The sequence below is a fragment of the Trichomycterus rosablanca genome, chromosome 5 (genome assembly GCF_030014385.1).
Source record: "Trichomycterus rosablanca isolate fTriRos1 chromosome 5, fTriRos1.hap1, whole genome shotgun sequence".
In the NCBI taxonomy this organism is placed as follows: Eukaryota; Metazoa; Chordata; class Actinopteri; order Siluriformes; family Trichomycteridae; genus Trichomycterus; species Trichomycterus rosablanca.
In genome coordinates, this window is record NC_085992.1 from 31,664,480 (window position 1) to 31,679,791 (window position 15,312).

Here is a 15,312-nt window from a genome sequence, read left to right on the forward strand (position 1 = left end):
GTATATTAAAAAAAAAGGTGCTTACGACTCAAATGATTGTCTGATGAACATAAAGGAAAAGAATTGCATCCTGGCTGCACCTGGACAGTAAACAAACAAAAATACGATGGACACTGGGCTCTTGTAATTCCCTCTTCTCTGTGGTCCTGTCAAAAATATTGAGCGAAGGGTAATTCCTTCTTATGAAAAAGCTATCGATATATCATGCAAGTGATGTGGGGTAGGGTCCATTGAAAGCGCTTTAAAAAAGACGTGCTCTTGTCTTTTTGTTTTTATTTTCTCTGTGAATAATTATCAGTTGGTCCTTTTGCCTTCCCCGAAATTTTTAATGTTTGTTCGGGTCCATATTTATTTGTAAATATTCATCTTTCGTGTCTTTTTGCGTATCATACGTCGCATTCAGAGTCACTGGACGTTACAGAGAGGATAGACGTCATTGTGTCGGCGCGCTCCGTCATGCTCGAAACGCTGGTTGTGGGACTGGCGGCGGTGCATGGCGACTCTGCCGAGCTGTGCGGAGTGCAATCAGACAGTGAGCGCATCCCTTTCTGCCCTATGGCTTGGTGTTGGAGCCTACACGGGAAAAAGAGGGGGAAATTAAGTATCTTTGCCATTTTACTGACAACAATGATTAGTGTTTTGAACAGCTGTGCTGATTACAATATTGTACCAGTGTCTACCTAATCGACAAGGCATCATTCAGCAGCTTACTATTGTGGGCTAGAAGTGAACTATCATATGACAATAGAATTAAACGTGTTAAATAAAACCATTAGCAAATGTATCAAATTATGACAAATTTCTTCTTAGACCACATAAAAACAAACATGGTACGCTGTTTTATATAGGCCTACGTGCGTTGCATCTAGTAACGTAAAGCTATGTTTTACATTTTCACAAAATGAAATTGTCTGCACGTTTTGCTATCCATTGGATACTAAAGATAAAAAATGTTATTTAAACTAAATTCAAGCCATTTTTTTAATCTTTTTACCAAATTCAGGGCTTACCAAATTCAAATTTCAGCAAAATAATAAATATCTGACTATAAGTAATAGTATGTAACTTATAATATTACCCGTAAATATGTATCTACATATATGTCAAAATGTTTATATAATAACATTTATACAATTATATATATATATATATATAATAGTCGGTTGTATAAACGCTACTAAAATTCTATATATTGTAATATAATTTTACAGTCAGAATTTTCATAATAATAAAAAGCATTTTTAACATTAACATTTGAAACTGGCTATACTTGCGGAACATAAAAATGTACCAAATGTATTAATGCAACAATGTTTAGGACATAAATTGGAATTTACCACGAAAATGACTGTTTTGGTGTCCAACTTTTTATATTTCACAGGATTTTTTTTTTCGCAATACTTAACACAAACCTTACACAATAAACACCCATTACCATGTATCCTGCTTGTTTGTTTAGTCTAAACTTATCAGTTTGTATTTAAATGCTATTATTATTGTTTTTGTTTGCTAATGCGGTTTTAAACTTTTCTGGTATTCTATGTCAAAGCATCAATCAAGGCATAGACGTGTGACATACCTATTTTTCGCTGCCGCTGCTCTGTCTCTTTGCCTTCGGTTTTTAAACCAATTTCCGACTTGTGTAGGAGTGAGTCCGGTGGCTTGTGCCAGTTCTCGTTTCTTACTTGGGTTAGGATATGGGTCCTGCAGGTACCACTCCCTCAAAAGACTTCGCGTTCGCTCCTTAAAGCAGTGCGTCTTCTGCTCGCCGTCCCAGATGGTCCTGGGAAGAGGAAACTTCTTGCGAACGCGGTACTTGTCGACAGGTCCAAGCGGGCGTCCACGCAGCTTTTCGGCCTCCTGATAGTGCGCTTCGAGCCACATGGCCTGTAGCTTTCCATGCGAGTCCTTTGTAAATTTGTGGTTCTCCAAGATGTGGTAGAGGTCGCGGAAGTTGCCAGTGTGAAAGGCGACGACAGCGCGAGCGCGCAGGATTGACTCGTGTTTGTTGATTGCCTCGCATGCGCCCGGCGCCACCGGCAGCGACCACAGAAAGCGACCGAGTCGTTCGATGTCTCCGGTCTCCTCAAGCGTCTCGCAGACGCTTGCCACCTGCTCCGCAGAAAAGTTGAGAGTTGGTAGCTGAAACATGGACAAGTCTTCTGGGGACCGGGCGCTGGGCGCACTGCTCGCCAAGAGCAAGGGCCGTTCAGCGAAGTTGGGCAAGAAAAAATGGGAGGGATAGAGCTCTAAAGGAGATCTGAAAACCATGGAAATGACCTGGGAGAGGAAAAAATTAGCAAGAAAAAAGAGGAACGGACGAGTGCAAGATTAAATGATTCAATACCTATCGCCTAATGACACCAGACTCATAATATCTCCCCCTAAAATCCATGCGTGAGTGTAGCATTGAAATATTTTGTTTCGCTTTTCTATTGGTCTTCTCGCTGTCGTTGTGGGGTTGTCATGGCAGCCCTGCCAATCACTGTCAAGCGTGCCAATCATTAGCCAGTACGTAGTGGCTTTCACCACTTGTGCTGCTTGCGCGCACGGGAGGGGGGGTTATCAGGAAGTCCGATCTGAACGCTGCCCTGCCTCCTGGAGCCGAAGCCGAGCCTCTGCCTATTTGTTGAATGGAATGAGCAATTAGTGGGTGGAATATTATTGCGATCTTAACGAGACTCGTTAAAGCTAAAGAAGATATGTAGTAACGAGTAGAGAGGGGTGGCAGTGGAGTGGAGGAGGGGCTGGGGTGACAGTCGTACACACGGAATCCACATTTAAATGAAGGACTTGAAACAGAGTCTCAACAGCGCGTATAGGCTCCTTTAATATTGTACATGAACTATAGCCTACTTAAAAAATGTATTTTACTTTCGCCTGAAGAAGCATTTTAGTTGAATATGTGTTGTGCAGTTTTCCAAAAGCCCACAACATAAGCTTTGGACTTGGGTTTTGGCTGTCATCTGAGCAGGTACAGTACTGATGCTGGCTCTACTGATGCTGGTTGGTGCAAGATTCATTTTTATTTAGTAATCTTTTTAAAAAGTTTTTAAAATACTTAAAATAAAACAGTAGTTTATGGTTTTATGTCAGTGGGTTAAAGGTGAAATATAGCATATTGGTAATAAACTGTTAAAGTATTGGTAGTAAAATATTATCTATTCCGTTTATATTTATATTTTTACATAGATGACCCGCTGCACCAATTCTAGGCTGCTGGAAAAAATAGCGCGGTACGAGAGAATGGAGAACGTGGGACTTGAATGCTGAAATCGTGCAGGTGGTTTTTAAAGCTTTTCACCTTATGTTTGGTTGGTTCTTAGATTTTTACGCGTTAACTTTAATAAGTACGTAGTAGAAGCCATAAGAAGTATAGCAACTTAAGGTTTTTGCACATTTGCCAGGATTCCTTTGGTCAATAAAAATATTGATTTATTTATTTTATTTATTTATTTATTCCACAACCGACACAACTGTTTAGCGAAGAACGTGCTTTTAATAGCGCAATTTGACAAACTGAATCAACAACACTGTTATTACATTGATATTAACAAGAGAGCATAGATTTATACATATTTGCAAAATTGGATTGGGTTTGGGATTGGGTTTCAGTATCAAATGTGTTTGCCTCCTTGACACCCGAAACTCCAGTAAAGCAACACCAAGTGCCACTTGAATTGGTCGCTTTGGAAAGTTTCCTGGACTGGAAATAACCTGTATTGAAATGCTGACCGCATATTCCTGTCCTAATCCACTCTCACATATAGGCGGTATTTGGAAGAGGCCCCTGTTCTTGAATATGCTGAAAGGTTTGCGTCTCCAGGTGTTAACCCGATCGTCTTACATTTTTACACTGCATGTTTTTAAAGATTATTTCAAAAGTGTTCTTGCAGCCCATACGGAAATCACCGGGAGGTTATGAAACGAAGCACAGAAATGGGGAGCGCATAAGCCCCTGGTAAATCAATTTACTTAACATGGCCTTTTGTTTACGTTAAGCATGTAATTAACACCCCCAAACAAGTTTATTCACCTGGGCTAATTGTCTGTTTATCCTCAAGCTTCCACTGCTCTCGTCTTTGCGATAAGCAGCAGGGGACGAGCTCCTCAATACCGTCGAGCCATTAGCTCACTCTTTGTTTATTTAATTCCTCCGCCTCACAGTACAATACGGTCGCCCGGTAAACTCCATCGCGTGACTCACTCCTACTGGTAGACTATTCCAACTTTAACTTGGCTAAATAACACTAAATCTATGTTTATTGGGTATTGTAAACCTGATTAATATTGTCGGCTATTCTTTACTAGAGTAAGTTACATTACCACTTGTGTCTTCCCAGAGTGAGCCGTTGGACAAGACACAAGGTAAGGAAAGTTGTCTATTAAAACTACTGTAGCATTGCTGTGGTGTTAACATGCAGTGTTATTAGGTGTAGTCCGAGCTGACAGAAGAATAGCATTAACAACTAGGTCCAAGCATGGTTTTCATGTAACATGTTTTAGTTAAACCCATTTTTTTATTATATTCGTGGTTTACTGCAGTTTGTTGGATAGTAGGGAGAGTAGTGAGGTGACAGAAATAATGGTAATAGTCACTCACGTTTTGACAAAATCTCTTGAGTCGCATTCTTGTGTAAAACGCATTCTTCATTTTATTGTATCTTTCGTTGGTTTGCCTCCTATTGCTGCGTCATTTATCATTCGCTTTCACCTTTCCTCTCCTTCAGGACCATGTCTGTTTTCTTTTTCTTTTTTCTTGTCTTTTTTGCCAGTTATGGACTCCACGCAACTTTTCTGCGTAAATTTCGTAAATGGACCCAGTTGCATGTATCGGTGGTCTTTTTCCCGCTCCAGTGGACACCGTCTTTACATCTCGTAAGTTTAAAAACTTCTGGCATCGATTGTAAAAATTCGCGAAAAAGAAAGTATTTCCTTTTAATCCATATCAGTTGATAAAAGTTAGCTAGACACTGCACAGATTACAAATATTCCTGTGATTTCTGTTGCGTTGCCGATACACTAATTGCTCTCCGTTCCAGTATTCTGAGAGGGCAACTGCAGCTTGCAGCTTTGTGTGTTCGTCGAGATGGGGCGCAAATGCCCCTTCCGATCGGATTAGTCCCAAGCTTTCAACCTCACATTTACTTACTATAATGTTAGTAGATGCCACGGCTTGGTTTAAAAATATATTACTTGAATATGATGTTAATATTATGACGGATACTTGTGCTATTTACATAAGTTAAGTAATCTTGCTTTACCATAATTTCATAAATGAACACATATTTACATTTTATGCAGTTTTGTATTCTAAAGTACAATGATATGCGACTGTTATTACTATGCAAATGCATCCTAAATCCTAATAGTCTGGCACGACAGTATGTCTACAATCTTTAATGTGGCTGTATTTAAATTAGTGACATTCGTAGTACACTAACAAAGTCAATAGTCATTCAACACATTGAAAAACAACAGTTTATTGGCGATAATTATTCTATTTTTAAATAAAGTAATACAGTATTTTAAAATCTGTATATCAAATATCGTATGTATTTTTTATCTGTTGCAATATACATTGTACTTAAATTGCAAGTATCTTTAAAACGTTTTGTAAAGCATTTATAGATCACTTTTGTTTTCGCACGTCATTAGAGAGCCACTTTATAAAATTATAATTTATGTTTTTGCAAATTGCAATACAAAAGTCAACCTGTGCTTGTACAAAGTTCAGGGGTTTTTTTTCATCTTGAATTGTTTAGGTTAAATGCTTTTACTTTACTTCAGACTTCCGTTCTTATAGATGCCAAACTTTTAGGTATTTTGGCAAAGTTATTGGACCCTGAATATTTTGTCCTCCGTCACCATGCCTTTTTTGTGTGGTCTCATTAAGTGGACATCCTGCTAGGTCTGCAGATTTAAACGGGAACTGTCCAATCAGTGCATGTGCACGGCTTGTTAGCGACATTTAATGAGGCTTCTCCCCGCACCATGAGAATGGTGCCTCAGTGATAGATTTACCTTGTGTCAACTCGTTACTTCTAATGAAGGCATTGGAGGATTCTTTACTGAATGGGACCAGGCGCCCGGAACTGCGGGTCCTTTTTCTTCTGAGCTCTTTTGCCAATGCCAGCCAAACTGTGTGTGTGTGTGTGTGTGTGTGTGCACTGGTATTCATCACATTGAGGGGACATGAATCTGTTTACACAGTCACGTCGTGGGGACCTCTTGCAGTGTGGGGACCTAAAGTCTAGTCCCCATAAAGGAAACCTATTTTAAATGGATACAGGAGGCCTACTAATGGTGCCTGTGTGGTTTTTAGCATTGGCTCAAAACGCATGTTTTTCGGTGAATGTGTGAGTGTGTGGGTTGTGCTCAGTTGCGCCCCCTTTTTTTTATAGCCGGAATCACACACACACACGGATTCCAAATAAGGTTGGGAACCACCCACTTCCTGGTCCCCATTAGGAACGATTTCAGACATTTTTAGTGTTAAAGATGGATATTCACACAGTGGACAAAAAAAGAAGATTATATGCAGGAGAAACCAGCTAAGAAGCTAAGAACTTATATAGAGGACCAAAAATGAAACACAAGGTAAGCATATTTGCATGTCAAACCAGTATAACAATTGTTCAACCGTCAAATTATGTTAATTAGTTCTGTTAGTGAATAGTTATTTGTTCTTTAATACCAGTTCTTCTCCTTCTCCAGCCATAACATTAAAACCTGACCTGTCCTGCTATTAAAGAACATGTAAATGTATTAAAGAACAGCATGAAAGGGGGTAACAAAGCATGTAGAGAAACAGATAAACTACAGTCAGTAATTGTAGAACTACAAAGTGCTTCTATATGGTAAGTGGAGCTGATAAAATGAACAGTGAGTGTAGAAACAAGGAGGTGGTTTTAATGTTATGGCTGATCGGTGTAAATGAGTGCAAATAAAGCTTCTTGTTTATAATTGGGCTGTGACAGTGCAGTGGTTAAATAACAATGACTGCGTGTTTTTAGATATATTTAGATATTTATATTAATTTTCCATTAAATAAATTTAAAAATGACAACAAATTTTTGGTAACTTAAAAAGACAGAAAACTGTTAGTTTGAAATGTCTGTGTGTGGCTGCAGTCTCCATTGGGGCCTTTAATTTGAAACAGGTGTAGCATTACTTCACTAATGAACCTGGTTTTCAGTCTCTGTTCTGTGGGTAGAAGTAGAACTCGGAGCTTTAACTGTAAGGCAAGTTTGTTACAAAATGAAATTAAATGCTTAAATGTTTGGGCAGGAAAAGTGAAAGCAGGCATTCTTACGCGTATTACTGCCAGGCAGAGAAAAAAACTTCAGTATGTCGTTTTAACAAGGACATTATAAATGATTTCGTTACAACATGTGTTCTACAGCGAGTGTTAGTAGTTTATGTTTATTTGTACAAAACTAATCTGTGTGTATTGTGTTGGTTTCTAGCGCGTTTCAGTGTGTAGTTTACAGAACAGGTTGTTTGGTGCGCGTCTGCAGACGCGTCTCTAAGTCCAGTGTGATGCGCTAATAAGTAAAGATAAGTTTTATACCCACAAACCTAATAAACAACATGAACATGATCGAATGGACTTTAAGATAACATTTAACCTTTTTGGCCAGACTCTGAACAAGAGTGTATCTGCAGATGCACACCATATACAAACAGATTTGTACTGTACTGTATAATTAATGCAAAACCCTAATAAATAACACATATAAATAATATATTATTATAATTTTAGTTTTTGTCCCTTTTTCTTGCATTGTTGCTTAATTGCACCTCATATTTTAAAAAACTTTTTATATGCATATTATATGCATAAGGCATATAATAATAACTTTAAAGACCTAGACTTAATCCAGTACAATAATTGTGTTGTTTTTTTCTGCAGTTTGAAATGAATGTGAAGACTGCTCATGGAGAACACGAGTATGTTGCACAATACATGGTGTACAGACTGGCTCATATTGCAGGATAAGAATAAAAATTAAAATGCTTAAAGAACCAAAATACCAAATGCATTAAGTCTAATTATCTATGAAAATATGTTTACAGGTGGCTACAAAAGCACCCAGTGATATAAATGTAGAAGATATCAGCAAGTCCTGCCATTTAAAAGTTCATATGCAGAAGCACAACGGAAAAAACTGACCAACAGGTACATTGACCAGTCAGGCATTCTGTTAAAAGTTGTCATAAAGTGTTTAATTTGTGTGATTACTTAAGGGAGCCCAATAAAAATAAATATTTAAAATTTGTACAGACGCCCAGCATTGCAGCTAGAGCCGTGGTGGAGGACGACTCCCAATCCTCTGTCCTGTCCAAGACTCTAAGATCCAAGATGAATGATGCTTCTGTTTTAAACAGCACTCCTCTACAGGTACATGCACATCCACATCATCACTTTAAGTTAAAACTACAGGCTCTCTTTTGTCATATATTTTAGTATTTTGGGGTTTTAATTAATTAAAAGAATGTAATAAGTTAATTGTGATGATAATCTAGTAAGAATAATTGTTTATTGTGATGTATCTACAAGGTAGGTTCTAGGGGAACATATAGGGCAGATTTTAACTTTCACAGGGATTTTTGTCTTGTATAATTATCACTTTATTCTGAACACTTACGGCGTCCCCACAACACACCTTCAGTTAGTTTCTGAGTACAAACTGTGTGTAGAAACTGACTTGGTCCCCACAATGACTGTAACATTGTGTGTGTGAAAGGTCCCCGCAAAGCCTGTTTTATTTAATATGTGTGAACACAGACTGCTTGACTGGGCAAAAGATAATTTTTTTATTATTATAAAATTATTTTCTAAAGTCTGGTGCATGTTTTTTGATATAGTTATTTTAAATTGTGTTTACAGACACCCAGCATTGCAGCTAGAGCCGTGGTGGAGGACGACTCCCAATCCTCTATCCTGTCCAAGACTCAGATGGATGATGCTTCTGTTTCAAACAGCACTCCTCAACAGGTACATGCATGTCCACTACTTGACTTTTAGTTTTACAGCCTCTCTTTTGTCATATATTTTAGTATTTTGGGTTTTTAGTCAGTAAAAAGAATGTAATAAGTTAATTGTGATGTAAATCTAGCAAGAATAATTGTTTATTTTGATGTATCTACAAGGTAAGTTCTAGTGGAACATTTAGGGCAGATTTTAACTTTCACAGGGATTTTTGTCTTGTATAATTATCACTTTATTCTGAACACTTACGACGTCCCCACAACACACCTTCAGTTAGTGTATGAGTAGAAACTGTGTGTAGAAACTGAACTAAACTGGTCCCCACAATGACTGTAACATTGTGTGTGTGAAAGGTCCCCACAAGGAATGGTAACATTGTGTGTGTGAAAGGTCCTTTCACACACACACACACAATGTTACAGTCATTGTGGGGACCTGTTACATACACGCACAATGTTATAGTTACTTGTGGGGACCTTTCACACACACAATGTAATAGTCACTTGTGGGGACCTTTCACACACACAATGTTATAGTCATTGTGGGGACCAGTTTAGTTCAGTTTCTACACACAGTTTCTACTCATACACTAACTGAAGGTGTGTTGTGGGGACGCCGTAAGTGTTCAGAATAAAATGATAATTATCCAAGAAAAAAATCACTGTGAAAGTTAAAATCTGCCCTATATGTTCCCCTTGAACTTACCTTGTAGATACATCACAATAAACAATTATTCTTGCTAGATTATCATCACAATTAACTTATTACATTCTTTTAATTAACTAAAAACCCAAAATACAAAAACATGACAAAAAAGTACTTGTGTATTTGAGATCATCAAACATACAGTGGGGCCAAAAAGTATTTAGTCAGCCACTGATTGTGCAGGTTCTCCTACTTAGAAAGATGAGAGAGGTTTGTACTTTTCATCATAGGTACACTTCAACTATGAGAGACAAAATTAGAAAAAAAAATCCAGGAAATCACATTGTAGGATTTTTAAAGAATTTATTCGTAAATTATGGTGGAAAATAAGTATTTGGTCAATAACAAACAAGCAAGATTTCTGGCTCTCACAGACCTGTAACTTCTTCTTTAAGAAGCTCTTCTGTCCTCCACTCGTTACCTGTATTACCGCTTTGACCTCGTTATCTGTATAAAAGACACCTGTCCACAGCCTCAAACAGTCAGACTCCAAACTCAACCATGGCCAAGACCAAAGAGCTGTCGAAGGACACCAGGAAGAAAATTGTAGACCTGCACCAGGCTGGGAAGAGTGAATCTACAATAGGCAAGCAGGTTGGTGTGAATAAATCAACTGTGGGAGCAATTGTAAGAAAATGGAAGACATACAAGACCATTGATAATCTCCCTCGATCCCGTGCGGTCAAAATGATCATGAGAACGGTGAGCAAAAATCCCAGAACTACACGGAGGGACCTGATGAATGACCTGCAGAGAGCTGGGACCAAAGTAACAAAGGCTACCATCAGTAACACACTACGCCGAGAGGGACTCAAATCCTGCAGTGCCAGGCGTGCCCCCCTGCTTAAGCCAGTACATGTCCAGGCCCGTCTGAAGTTTGCCAGAGAGCATATGGATGATCCAGAAGAGGATTGGGAGAATATCATGTGGTCAGATGAAACCAAAATGGAACTTTTTGGTAAAAACTCAACTCGTCGTGTTTGGAGGAAGAAGAATGCTGAGTTGCATCCCAAGAACACCATACCTACTGTGAAGCATGGGGGTGGAAACATCGTGCTTTGGGGCTGTTTTTCTGCAAAGGGGACAGGACGACTGATCCGTGTTAAGGGAAGAATGAACGGGGCCATGTATCGTGAGATTTTAAGCCAAAACCTCCTTCCATCAGTGAGAGCATTGAAGATGGAACGTGGCTGGGTCTTCCAGCATGACAATGATCCCAAACACACCGCTCGGGCAACGAAGGAGTGGCTCCGTAAAAAGCATTTCAAGGTCCTGGAGTGGCCTAGCCAGTCTCCAGACCTCAACCCCATAGAAAATGTGTGGAGTCCGTGTTGCCCAGCGACAGCCCCAAAACATCACTGCTCTAGAGGAGATCTGCATGGAGGAATGGGCCAAAATACCAGCTACAGTGTGTGCAAACCTGGTGAAGACTTACAGGAAACGTTTGACCTCTGTCATTGCCAACAAAGGTTATGTTACAAAGTATTGAGTTGAACTTTTGTTATTGACCAAATACTTATTTTCCACCATAATTTACAATTAAATTCTTTAAAAATCCTACAATGTGATTTCCTGGATTTTTTTTTTCATTTTGTCTCTCATAGTTGAAGTGTAGCTATGATGAAAATTACAGACCTCTCTCATTTGTCTAAGTAGGAGAACCTGCGCAATCAGTGGCTGACTAAATACTTTTGGCCCCACTGTATATGTAAATTTACTGATAAATTAAGTTTTAAATTTAGGATTAAGTATTAAAGTTTTTCTTATTATGATTTCTTGTTTTGTAAATGAAAGACACAAATCTTGACAATTCCAGTGAGCTATTTGATTCTTCATCAGAAAGTGCAGATGATTACATACCTGATACGACTTGTGATAGTGACATTGACACTAGCCTTAAACCAAACCAAAAAACAAAGCACAATACACTGGATGTCTCTGGCTCAGACAGTTCCACTGTCTGTGACTCCACAACATCAGACAAAATGACCTTTGACGGGCACAGCTTTACACCTGAAGCCACTGGAGCAGAAGAAGAACTTGGTTCAAGTAAGAACATAAATGATCTAATAGTTGTTAGCGCAAGTCAAAAAAGAGGTGGACGAAGAGTGTACAACAAAAAACATTACTGCTTGTATTGCTCTAAGCCGTATGCCAAGATGGCAAGGCACCTCGAACATGTGCATGAAAATGAACCCGATGTGGCCAAAGCTCTTAAGCTTTCCAAAGGGTTTCAGGGAGAGGAAGAAACAGCTAGATTATATTCACAACAGAGGACACTACGCTCACAATGCTGCAGTTATGGAGTCAGGACAGGGGAAACTTGATGTTGGGCAGCACTTGTTAAACAAAAGGGGAAATTAGACAAGAATCAACAGTATGTGAGAGAGCAGATGCGAGAAATGGGAAGGCTGGTTCACAATGCCAGAAAAGTCACCACCTTAAAGAAAATGGAAGATCTTATGAATCCAAAAAATTACATGGAGACAGTCAAAACTGTCAAGTTGACATGTGGGTATGACAGTGAAACAAACAAGTTTTTGACCCCATCATTAGCAAACAAACTTGGAAATATCCTGATTAAAGTAAGCAAACTTTTAAAAGCTCAAGGTTTCATCTCAAACAACCAACATCTTGTGAAGAATGCCAGTGAGTTGTAAGACATCCATCGGGAAAAGTAGAATGAGCTAATATCAGCCACGGCATTGAGGAACATAAGGTAAGCAAAGTGGAACGTACCGACTCTCATGCCTTTTACTGAAGACATCCAAAAAATGCATGCATATCTCAGTCAAGTACAAGATGAGTGGTACATTTCACTCTCGGAAAGTCCCTCTGCAAAAGCCTGGATGGAGCTGAATAAGGTGTGCCTGGCTCAGGTTATTCTCTTCTCAGGGAAGGAGAAGTTGCCAGCATGCTCTTATCTGCATTTTTATCAAGAGACACTTCTGATCACCATGAGGATGTGGACTGGGCACTGTCTGAAGAGGAAAAAAAGCTCTGCAGACACTTCTCAAGGATTGTCGTCGGGGGGAAACGTGGTCGCCCAGTTCCAATTCTTCTGACTCCAAAAATGTTTTGTGCATTAGAGATCCTTGTTAATAGACAATGGTTATATGTTTGCAAGACCAGAAGCTATGACACATTTCAGAGGATCAGACCGTCTCTGTGGCTTTGCAAAGGTGTGTGGTGCAAAGAGTCCCACTGACATCTACCAAACTGAGAAAGCATGCTGCAACCCTTTCAACTGTGCTAAACATGATAGACACAGAAATGGACCAGCTTGCCAATTTTCTTGGACATGACATAAGAATCCATCGTGAGTTCTATCGACTGCCTGAGAAGACCCTACAGCTCGCCAAGATCAGCAAAGTTTTTCAATGCCGTGGCTGATATCAGCTCATTCTACTTTTCCCGATGGATGTCTTGAAACTCACTGGCATTCTTCACAAGATGTTGGTTGTTTGAGATGAAACCTTGAGCTTTTAAAAGTTTGCTTACTTTAACCAGGATATTTCCAAGTTTGTTTGCTAATGATGGGGTCAAAAACTTGTTTGTTTCACTGTCATACCCACATGTCAACTTGACAGCTTTGACTCTCTCCATGTAATTTTTTGGATTCATAAGGTCTTCCATTTTTTTTAAGGTGGTGACTTTTCTGGCATTGTGAACCAGCCTTCCCATTTCTCGCATCTGCTCTCACACATACTGTTAAAAGTATGTGAAGTCATTTCCCAATGTTTCTTTACATGGTTGTGTAAAGGGCACACGTTTCCCCTGTCCTGACTCCATAACTGCAGCATTGTGAGTGTAGTTTCCTCTGTTGAGAATATAATCTAGCTGTTTCTTCCTCTCCCTGAAACCCTTTGGAAAGCTGTGCCTGTCAGAGGTCATTTTGTCTGATGATGTCGAGTCACAGACAGTGGAACTCACTGAGCCAGAGACATCCAGTGTATATCAAAAGATCAGCAAAGTTCTAATGGCTCTTGAGCAAGGAAGATTAGCTGAGTTTCATGGCAAGAACTTGGATAAAATTGGGCTAGATCCTGATGGTATATTATTTTATTTTACTTTTTGTATTTGGTTTTTGCTTTCTTGCTTTTGTTGAAGTCCCAGTGAATAAAGGGTTTAAGTACTGTTTGATTACTTAGCTAACTAATGCCTGTGTGTATTCTACAGACTGTAAGTGAGGGGGATAAATTGTCGTCATTATAGTGTGTTTTTATAGAATGTAAATATTATTAGGGGGCATATGGGCTTGGGACTGGGACTTCTGTGTGGGAAGCCACAGTGTTGTTAAAAATATAACTCATGGTGTAACCTAATCAAACAGTGTAACACAGTGTCAGTCTTACTTACAAGAAACAGACCCACTTTGAAACATTAAACACTAAAGCCAGTAGCCTGCTCAGGTAGGACAATTGCAGACAAATTAAAGCAGGAAAAATGGTCAGGGTCAGAGCATCTCCAAAACAGCAGGTTTGGGGTGTAACAGTATGCAGTGGTTAGTACTTGAGTCTGGTCCATGGTAGACCATGGAGTGTTCATGGTAGAATCAAGTAATTTCGAGGGTTTACTTTCTTACTGTACTCTTGTAAAAAGGTGGTGGGATGTATTAAGCCGCAGTCAAAGTCAGTTCTCGAAGGTGATGTTTTGGCAGCAGGAAAAATGGGCAACAGTAAGGAACTGTGTGACTTTGACAAGGACCAAATTGTGATGTCTGTGATGCATCTCCAAAACAGCAGGTCTTGTGGGTTGTTCCCAGTAAACAGTGGTTAGTACCTACCAAAAATGGTCCACAGTAGGCTTGGTGTCAGGGTCATGTGCATCCAAGGCTCATTGGTCTTGTGTAGTTTATGTTTCGATGGGTCAGAGCTATACAGGTGTCACTAGTGGGACTTACATAATATTAGGCGGGTTTTAATTTTATGGCTGATCTGTGTATTTATAGCTATTATGAGAATTTGATCCTAATAATCTTTGTCTATGGCAGAATGGACAAACAGTGCAAAGGTAAAACTGCCCATAAGAAGAAAACACCTTGGCTGCAGACAGAGGTGCAGGCGGTGGAATGGCACACGAATCGCTTCATCACATCTTGTATCGTACCAGCACAGCGAGACTGTGAGAAGTGTTTAAGGGCTGAACCAGAAGCTCCTAAGAACCGTGACTGGCAAAATCTGAAATTCTATGTTTATAATCGTATTACGGCCTACAAAAGAAAATTGCAATACAGATAGTTTAAAGATCATTGAGTCTCTGGTATGGCAGTTTTTGTTTACATTCACATGTTCTGATATTGCAGTTTTTGTTTGCATTCACATGTCTCAGCAAGACACACACATGCATACGTCATAAAGGTCTACTGAACAGAAATAGAATTATTTGCTATTTTTTAAAAAGCATTTGAACATTTTGCAATATATTGATTTTCTTTGAACTGTCAATAATACACTATATTGCCAAAAGTATTCGCTCGCCTGCCTTCACACGCATATGAACTTGAGTTCATCCTGAAAAACTTACCATATACAGTGGGGGAAATAAGTATTTGATCCCCTGCTGATTTTGTAAGTTTACCCCCTTACAAAGACTTGAACAGTCTATAATTT

The 15,312-nt window shown here is 39.2% G+C and overlaps 1 protein-coding gene and 2 long non-coding RNA genes across 5 annotated transcripts; 2 read left to right on the top strand and 1 right to left on the bottom strand.

The window, feature by feature from the left end:
* Positions 1 to 386: 386 nt before the first annotated feature.
* six3a (SIX homeobox 3a) lies at positions 387 to 2,166 on the bottom strand. Its single transcript, XM_062995056.1, has 2 exons — positions 1,580 to 2,166; positions 387 to 573 (listed from the first exon to the last, which is right to left on the bottom strand). Exons 1-2 carry the CDS (start codon positions 2,149 to 2,151, stop codon positions 387 to 389), a joined length of 759 nt encoding a protein of 252 aa, XP_062851126.1. The 5' UTR covers positions 2,152 to 2,166.
* A 719-nt stretch (positions 2,167 to 2,885) lies between these two features.
* On the top strand, positions 2,886 to 4,401 carry LOC134314756 (uncharacterized). Its single transcript, XR_010012419.1, has 3 exons — positions 2,886 to 2,974; positions 3,193 to 3,283; positions 4,344 to 4,401. It is a non-coding gene; the product is annotated as an uncharacterized LOC134314756 (long non-coding RNA).
* A 2,181-nt stretch (positions 4,402 to 6,582) lies between these two features.
* Positions 6,583 to 14,951, top strand: LOC134315061 (uncharacterized). Of its 3 annotated transcripts, none has more exons than XR_010012458.1 (6): positions 6,583 to 6,600; positions 7,916 to 7,953; positions 8,080 to 8,182; positions 8,288 to 8,404; positions 8,894 to 9,001; positions 14,694 to 14,951. It is a non-coding gene; the product is annotated as an uncharacterized LOC134315061 (long non-coding RNA). The 3 variants fall into 3 exon arrangements; XR_010012456.1 differs by lacking the exon at positions 6,583 to 6,600 and adding an exon at positions 7,170 to 7,239; XR_010012457.1 differs by lacking the exon at positions 6,583 to 6,600 and adding an exon at positions 7,308 to 7,410.
* Positions 14,952 to 15,312: the final 361 nt, after the last annotated feature.

Bases quoted from the DNA above. Each gene is read 5' to 3' on its own strand.
- six3a (XM_062995056.1), bottom strand. From the start codon at position 2,151: ATGTTTCAGCTACCAACTCTCAACTTTTCTGCGGAGCAGGTGGCAAGC. The intron at 574-1,579 runs GTATGTCACACG...TTTCCCGTGTAG, and splicing joins GCAGCGGCAGCGAAAAATAG to GCTCCAACACCAAGCCATAG.